Genomic DNA, 8639 nt, shown 5'->3' on the forward strand with positions numbered 1-8639 from the left:
TAAGGCTCAACTTTAAGACTTAACTTAAAGACTTAACCCTGAGAATTAACCCTAAGACATAACCTTAAAACTTAACCCTAAGTCATAACCCTAAGACTTAAATTTTAAGACTTAACCCAAAGAGTTATCCCTAAGACTTATCCCCAAGACTTAACTCTACGGGTTAACCCTAAGACTTAAACTTAAGCATTAAACTATAGACTTAACCCTAAGACTCAATCCGTAAGAGTGAACATTAAGACTTAACCCTAAGACTTATCCTTAAGACTTAACCTTAAGCATTGACTTAACCTTTAAGACTTAACCATAAGACTGAACCTTAAAGACACAACCTTACGAATTAACCCTGAGACTTAACCTTGAGACATAACCCTGAGATTTAACCCTAAGACTTAATGGTAAGATTAACTTTAAGATGTACCATTAAGACTTAACCCCAAGACTTAACCTTAAGACTTAACCTTAAAACTTAACATTTACACTAAAGACTTAACCTTAAGACTTAAGCCTATGACTTAAACTTAAGGTTAAACCTTAAGACTTAACCCTGAGAATTAACCCTGACATAACCATAAGAGTTAACCCTATGTCATAACCCTAAGACTTAAACGTAAGAAATAATCCTAAGACTTAACCCGAAAACTCAACCTTAAGGCTCAACCCTGAGACTTAACCCTAATATTTTACCTTAAGACTTCACCATAAAAATTAACCCTAAGACTGAACCCTAAGATTTAACCTTAAGACTTAACATTAAGACTGAACCTTAAGACACAACCTTACGACTTAACCCAAGACTTATGCCCAAGACTTAACTCTAAGAGTTAACCCTGAGACTTAAACTTAAGAATTAAACTTTATACTAAACCCTAAGACTCAATCCATAAGTCTTAAACTTAAGAGTTAACTTTAAGACTTAACCTTAAGACTTGACCTAAAGACTTAACCCTAAGGCTTAGCCTTAACACTTAAATATTAAGACTTAACCCAAAGACTTATCCCTAAGATAAATTTTAAGACTTAACCTTAAAACCTAACCCTAAGAATGAAGCCTAAGACTTATATATATAACTAAGTTATATATATATAACTATATATATAACTATAACTATATAACTATATATATATATATATATATAACTAAGATATAACCTTAAGACCTAACACTAAGACTGAACCTTAAGACAGGCCCTGGGCCTGAGCCATCTCTGCAGGGATGAGGCCTTCCTTGGCGTCCGTCCCTCAAACCCTCCCTCCGGCCCCCACGGTCCGTCCCTAAAACACTTCCCCTCTGGCCCCCAGTCCCTGCTGGCCCTGAAGGCCGGCCACAGCACTTGGTTTCAAGCCTGAGCTGGTCATGTCATGGCTGTTCTGGAACGTGGTACAGTGAAAGAAGAGATTGAAATGGCAAATGTTCCCTCTCAGGGTGGTCCCATGCTGGCAAAGGTTGTCCGAGGAGGTTGTGGGCTCTCTGTCCTTGCAGATCTTCAAAGGCCAAGGGCACACAGTCCTCTGCAACCTGCTCTAGCTGAGCGTGCTGGAGCAGAGGGCTTTGCCCAGAGGACCTCCATGGGTCCCTTCCAACCCCACCCTCCCGTGTGGCTCTGTGCTTTGCTTTTCCTCCTAAAGCCCCTCAGCTCAGCCCCGATGCCCGCTGGAAAGGGTGCTGGGGCAAGGGACGATCCCAAACTCCTCCCCTTCCCAGGGTCCTTCCCAGCACAAGAGCTCCCCACTCCGGAAGACACGATGGCAGACACAGTCAGGAGAGGGAAAAGATTCTTTTATTGTCAACACCAGCTGCGAGGGCCCAGGAGTCACAGCGGTTCAGCCGGTGAAAATCAGTCAGCACCTGCAACGACAGAGTCAGAAAGCTCTGATAAGCCCCCAGAGGCAGGAAGAGGCAGGATTTGGTTCCCCCTTCTTTGGAGGACACTGTTTCTGAGGAATTCCTCATGACCCAGAAGGGAGAGCTCTTGCTGGCCTCCACTAGGGGCCTTCTCCCCAGGGGTGATGTCCCTAGGGAGCTGTGCGTGCGCAGGGATGCTGACAGTGCCCCTGTGCCACACAGCAGGGCTCGACGGGGAGCCCCTGGGGAGCTGCCGTGGGGCTCATCCCAAACCCTGCTCAGCACCAGCCCTCGCCGGCCCTTGCCAGCCAGCTGGGCTGACTTAGGGCCGTGTTCAGAGCTGGGAAAGATGGGCAGCAGCGCCTGGTACGCACCTGGCCTTCCTGACGTGCTGCACCTTCCTGCATTTTCTCAGGTTTGGGTCAGCAAAATGACTTCCTCTCTTCTCCGTTTTATTTCTGCTGTGCTGTCCCTCTCCTCTGCCCAGATTTCTTTTCTCTTTCTTTTCCTCAAGTTTTCCTTCTCCTGGTGGGATCCTGAAAAACTTTCCATCCCACAGCGTGATGAGATGGGGAAAGCCCCAGGCCCCTGCAGTGAGCTCTCAGGTCAGGCAAGGGGAGCTCTTCCTACCTGGTTTCCTGGGGCAGGCTGGTCAGTTGTGGCAGGCGTGCCGGGGACTCTTCCGTGCCCTCGGGGGTGGCTGGAGGCAAATCTGGAGGTGCCTAAACCAGAAATTTGGGAGGTAACGGGTGGCAAGTAACGGCCTGGGGTAGTGAGGGCCTGACTGCCAAATTGCCATCTTAGCTCTACAGAGGAGATGCTGGTTTGCATCATGCACATTTTGCACAGCCCAGCCAATGCAGCCTAGACTTGATGAAGCTGTGACGGAGTAGGATTTGAGCAAAAGCCCTCTCAAGGTGGCAGCTACTCCTTTCTGTCCTTCTGTGGGTATTTTGTAGGTATGTTTTGTTTGATGAAGCAGATCATACTTAATGAAATGCATTCCAGAAACAGCCTTTCCAGTTTTCCTTAACACGTACCACTCTGGGGGGAGAGGAGGAGCCCCAAAGGCACAAGAGAGCGGCTGCCAGGAGGAGGCCCAGCAGCTGCTTGGCCTCCTGGGAAATTACTGTCCCACTTGAGACATGTTGTCCCAGTGTCTGTGGAGCTGCCGTACCTCTGCTGCTTTGGGCCCTGCCCCTGTGTCTCCCCCAGCTCCTCTTTCGATGTCCAGCAGAGAGGCGTCTGCATCCAGAAAGGCTTTTGCTGGACGCTGGGTCTCTGCTGTGCCTGCAGGGCCACTTTGCTCTTCGCACTGCAGCTCTGGAAAGCAAAAGCACGTGCAGCAGCGTGACTTCTTGGAAGTCAAGAACATCTCAAGCAAAGCCCAGCCAAGCCCTACACCGCTTGTCTCCTCAACGTTGAGGTTTCTGGCATCCCAAGCCCCAGTGTCTGTGACAAGCCTCAGCCCCTCCTCCTACCTGTGCGCCTGTCCATGGGTGCTGGCACCTCCTCGGCTGATGGAGGGGAGAGGCCGGCCACCTCCCCCCCAAAGATGTCCCCGCAGTTTTCAATGAGGAACTCCACCAGCACGTTCACCTGCAGACATGAAAGCCTTGGTCTCAAGCCAGGTGCCTGCAGACGTGTCAAGCAGCCTTTCCCGCTGCTGACCCTTTGTCTGCGCAGGTGGCTGCGGCTGGGGGTTGCTCTTCCAGGCACCCAGCCCACCAGCCCTGGCTCAAGGGAGGAGGCAGCCAGGGACCTCTCAACAGCCAAGCTCCGATGGGCCGGGAAGGCAGCAGCTGGCTGCTGGGTAGGGCGTACCTTCTCGGTCACCGCCAGCATGGCCTGCAGCGGGAGCAGGTCCTCGTTGGGTGGGCTCAGCAGGTTGGGCCCGACGCAGATGGCCAGGTTGCTGCAGCTCATTCTGCTGGTGGCTGCGTTGTGGCCAATGTGCTGCAGCAGGGCCATCAGACGCTTCAGGAGGAGGAGGTTGGCCACAGGCAACTTGTCAGCCACCCTGAGGGAAGAGGAAGACAAGGCTGATGAAGCAGAGGGTGCCCACAGCCGTCCCCGCAGCTGGCCCCAGGCGGGTGGGAGCCAGCAGCCGTGTTGCACAGCTTTGCAGCTGCCCGAAAAGACAGCTTTCTGAGGAACCCATGCTTTGCAGGCAGGTCCCAGAACTCTCCCGGTCCCTGCTCACCAGGCAGGCTGCTGCCCACACTTACGCTTTCAGCTCCTCCACCTTGGCCTGCTTGCTGGCCCTCTCCATGGCTGCCATCCAGTCCTCGTAGAGGTCGATGACGAGGAGCTTGGTGGGGATGCTTCGCAGGAATTCCTGCAATGCCAAGGGCTGCAGGTGAGCCTTTGAACGCTGCAGGCCAGCCAGCAGCTCCTCCAGCTGCAGCTCAGAAGCGCTCACCTTCAAGATGACGGCCAGCAGCAGTGCAGGCTGGCTTCCCACATCGACTTCCGTGCCGCGGTCCAGGGCCTCGCGTAGCTGCCGAAGTTCCGTGCCGCCGGCAGCTCTGCGGAATATCCCCTCCGTCATCGGTCCTTCCTGGTGCAGGACAGCCAGCAGCTCCTGCAAGAGATGCAGGACAGTGGCTTGGCTGAGGAGCTGCCCTGCAGGAGCGGTGGCCGTGGCCAGAGCTCTTCCCCAGACTGGGCTCTGTCCTCCTGCAAAGGGGCTGGGAGCAGAGAAGCGTGAGCCATGGGCAGAGAGCCCAATTCCCCAGTACCTGGAGCCAGGGGACACTGCCTGTGGACTGAGTGGGGGGCTGGGGACCCCGTGTGCAGGCTGGCTTACCTGGATGGGCCGGGGCAGCGTGTTGTCCTCCCCACAGAGGGCTGCCAGGGGCTGCCCAAAGAGCGCCCTGCTGCAGCCGGAGCCCGCCTGCCCTGGTGCCTGGGCAGCGGCCGGGGTGCGCTGTAGACAAAAGGGCCAGGGCAGCCCCATCCTCCTCCTGCTGCTGCTGCTGCTCCCTCCTGCTGCAAAGGAAAACGGAGTAAGATGCCATCAACGGAGAACCCCAGGCCAGCGGTCCCAGAGCCTGCCCTGCCCTGCTCTGTCCTGCCCGCAGCGCGATGCTGTGTAGTGCGGCAGGACAGGCAGGGAGCCAGCAGCTGGAACCGTGGCTTTGGCTCAGCAGCTGTGGCTTGGAGGCTGCCGAGAGCTGGTGTGCCACCAGGACAGCCTGTCCCAGCCCTTGCCCTGCCCTCCTGCAAGCTGTGGGCAGCCGCAGAGGCTCTGTGTCCTGCAGAAGCTCATGCAGCGGCCGCTCTCCAGCAGGTGTCCTTGCCAGTCCAGGTGTTGTCCTCCCGTGTGGTGCCCAACCTGCATGGCGACACTCAGGGGACAAGTGAGCACAGTTCAATCCATTGCAGGAGGTTGCCTTTCTTTCCCAAACTCACCTGGCTCGTGGCAAAGTCCCCCTGCGTTTGCAGATGGGGCCGTCGCAGGCCCTTGCTTGGGATGAGCCTGCAAGAACCAAGAATGAGGCTGCGCTTGGACAGCAGCCCCGCAGCAGAAAGGGCCAGCGGCGAGCTTCCCCCCGGAGCCAGCAGCCTGAGCATGGCAGAGCTGGGACCCTCTGCCCTCCCAGGCTCTCTGCCCCGTGCGGCAGGTTTCGTCCCAGCTCCGCCAGCCAGCCAGTACATACCAGCGTTCCTGGTGTCTCCCCAACCCCCTCTGCTGCGGAGCGGTTCTGTGGGAACCCCCGCCCTCCTGCACATGGTCACCCCACTCGCTGCACATCCCAGCACAGCCAGAGATGGGTGAAAGGCAGCCATTCTCACCTCTGCCTGTGCCTCCATCAGCCTCTCCAGGCTCCTGGCGCGCACTGTCCTCCACTGGGCGGGAGAGAAGGAGGGGAAGAAGGTGAGCAGCCATGGCTCTGCTGCTCGGCTGCAGGAGCAGTGCTCGGGGACAGGGCCCAGAGCAGAGAGACACTCACGGCGTGGCGGCGGCTCAGCTCCTTCTCCAGGAGCTTGATGGATGTTAGGCGGGTGACACGGGCTCCCGTGCGTCTTTCTGGTGTCCTGTGCACCGGGAAGGGAGAGGGAGAGAGCTGGGTGAGCCCCAAGCCGTCTCTTGTCTCTCGTCAGGCAGCTGCACCCGAGAGCTGCCTGCAGCCCCAGGGGCACCTTCCCCAGCTGGGGGCTGTGTTCCCCCGTGGGCCCAGCTTCTCCTGGAGCACCCCCCCGGCTTACCCCAGCAGCGTGGCCACCCACAGCTCCTTCAGTGCCTGGGAGCTGCAGAAAGAGAGGGGAGACAGCGTCAGGCCCTGCTGCCCCCAGCCCTGGGCAAAGGTGGGTGCCTGCACAGCCCTGCCCCGTGGGGCAGGACAGAGGCGCTGTCCAAGCCCTGGGTCGCTCTGTCCTGCCCGAGCAGCTGTATTTGCCCTTCCCTTCTGGGGACCAAAAGGTGACCAGGGGATGCAGGATGGGGAAACATCCCCCATCCCTCCCTCCCTGCCACCGAGCTGCCTGCTCCCTGCCCAGGCTCTGCACGCAAGGCAGAGGCCAGTATTCACGGGATGGCGTGGGCACGGCTGGGAAGCTCTCCTGCCCGACCACGACTCACCCAAAAGTGGCGATGCAGGAGCCGGTGGGCCAGGCGAGGATGACAGAGGTGCTGTCCTCATCGGTGCCTTGCTCCTCCTCCTCCTGTCCATCCTGCCCTGCAGCCTCCTTCCCGCTGCTGAGCACCCACAGCTGGTCCAGGGCCAGGCGGAGCTGTGGGCGCAGGCTGGTGCCATGTCTGCAGAGAGCAGAGGCGGGCACTGAGCTGGAGGGGGGCTCCTTGGGCTGGGTCCTCACGCGCAGAGCCCTGTCCCCCACCTGCCCTTGGGACGGACATGGGTGCCTCCAGCACCGAGGGGCCGGGGCCTGGGGCTGGTGCCAGGGTGTCCCTGGGCCGGGGCTGGGGGGAAGGATCTGGGCTCTGAGGGTCTTACCGCAACTTGGCGACCACCAGTTCCTCGTGGAGGAGCAGAAGGCGCCTCTCGCTCCTCTTGCGGCCCCGGGTCAGCCGCACGTCCGCACTCAGCACCGGCTCGGCGTCGCTGAGAGCCTCCCTGCAGAGCAGAGCGCGGCGGGCATGAGCAACACCAGTGCTGCGTGGCCCAGCTGTGCCCGCGTGTCCCCGAGCCCGGGGGGAGCCCACCTGGAGCCGCAGCAGCAGCAGGCCTGGCCCATCCTGCCCGGGAGAGGAGGGCCCTGGCCGTGCACCGAGGAGGGGGCCCAGCCGGCGACGGGGAGGCTGGGAAGCGGGGTGCTGGTGCTGTGGCAGCGCTCCTGGGCCAGAGGCTGCCTCCTGCCAGCGCCGCTGCGTGCCAGCACAGCTCTGCCCTGCTGCCTGTGGTGGCCGTGGGCTCCCCGTGACCAACGGTCTGAGCCCAACGGAAAGTGGGCGGGGCCTGGGGGGGCGGGGCCTGGGGGGGCGGGGCCGGGGCCCTCTCCAGTATGGCTGGCCCTGCCTTGCCCGGGGGAGCCCCGAGCAGGACAGGGCAGGGGGCGAGGGCCACCTCCCTGCGCCTGCGGCCAACGCTTTCACCTGGCTTTTTGGCAGGGTCCTGCTCAATAAAAGAAGCTGTTTTTCCTAGAGATGGCCGTTGTGGCCTGAGGCAGACTCCTCTTGGTGGAGGCCGGCCTAGCGGTCGGAAGGCCTCTGGCAACCAGGCCGTGCTAGGCCTCAGGCCCCAAGGCGCTGGAACTGGAGCAGGCCCACCGGGAGGAAAAACTTCCATTTTTACCAAAAGACGGGGGGACTAGCAGCAGTCAAGAGCCGCTCGTGTCCTGCCAGGCGCCACAGGGAAATGAAATGTGTGGTGACCTTCGACAGGGATTGTGGTGCCTCTGGAGCACCACCCTTGCTTGGGAAGGCCTTATCCCACCTGGGTGTTAAGGCTTCACCCTTGGCAATCAGGGCTGGATGAGCAGCACCCAGGAGCCCCTGCCCTGTTAGCCATGACCTTCACCCTGCCGGTGGCCAACACGGCCAGGGGCGAGTCTGTGGGGTAGGCCATGACCATGGCAAAGAAGGGACCCGTAGTCGGCTTTTGATGGCCCGTGTCTCGTTTCACTGTTGACCCTAAGCAATGCCTTGCTTCAAATAGAAGCCATTCAGAGAGTTACACACCCGCCCTTTTCAGGAAAAATGCAGGAAATCAGAGAGATCTAGCAAATTCTCTTGTGGCTGTTGTACACTGCAGCAAGAAGCAGCGTGGGTCCAGTGGCTAATGCTGGAAGGGGAATTCAGCACTCCTGGGAAAGGGATATAAAGGCACTCTTGTGGGCCAGGCTGGGATTGGGGAGCCTGGGTGGGTGTCTGGGGTCCCAGCTTTCCCGCAGTGCTGACTGTGGTGCCTGCTGCTTGTTCTTCCCTGCATCGCCGGCTGCATCCACCTGATGGGGCTGTGCTTGGGAAGGGCTCCGGGGGTGAGCAAGCCCACGGGAGAGGGCTGTGGAGAAGCTCTTCTCCAGAGATCTACCAGAAACTGTGCAGAGCATCCGAGAGGATGCTCTGTGTGACAAGGGAAGGTGCCCGTTGGTCCAATGTATGGAGCCTGCAGGGCTACCCATCCTCCAGCCAGCAATCCAGGTGCTGGGGGGTCCCATGCAGGTCTCCTGAGGTACCCTTTAGCCCCGGTGAAGGTGTCATGCCTCAGTGTGTGCTTGCAGGGCATGTTTCCTTCCTGCTGACAAGGGCGGAATTGCAGTTAAATGCTCCTGGGCGATCCCGAGCCAAGCAAACTTTTTTCTATGGGCCACACTGCTTTGCAGTCCATGT

The 8639-nt window shown here is 58.4% G+C and overlaps 1 protein-coding gene across 1 annotated transcript; it reads right to left on the reverse strand.

Moving 5' to 3' along the window:
- Positions 1-1150: 1150 nt before the first annotated feature.
- On the reverse strand, positions 1151-7849 carry LOC308055113 (uncharacterized protein). Its single transcript, XM_080368715.1, has 2 exons — positions 6805-7849; positions 1151-6608 (listed from the first exon to the last, which is right to left on the reverse strand). The coding sequence occupies exons 1-2, from the start codon at positions 7594-7596 to the stop codon at positions 6489-6491; spliced, it is 912 nt and encodes a 303-aa protein (XP_080224841.1). The 5' UTR covers positions 7597-7849; the 3' UTR covers positions 1151-6488.
- Between the last annotated feature and the right edge of the window lie 790 nt (positions 7850-8639).

The sequence above is a fragment of the Falco punctatus genome, assembly GCF_963210335.1.
Source record: "Falco punctatus genome assembly, chromosome: 18".
In the NCBI taxonomy this organism is placed as follows: Eukaryota; Metazoa; Chordata; class Aves; order Falconiformes; family Falconidae; genus Falco; species Falco punctatus.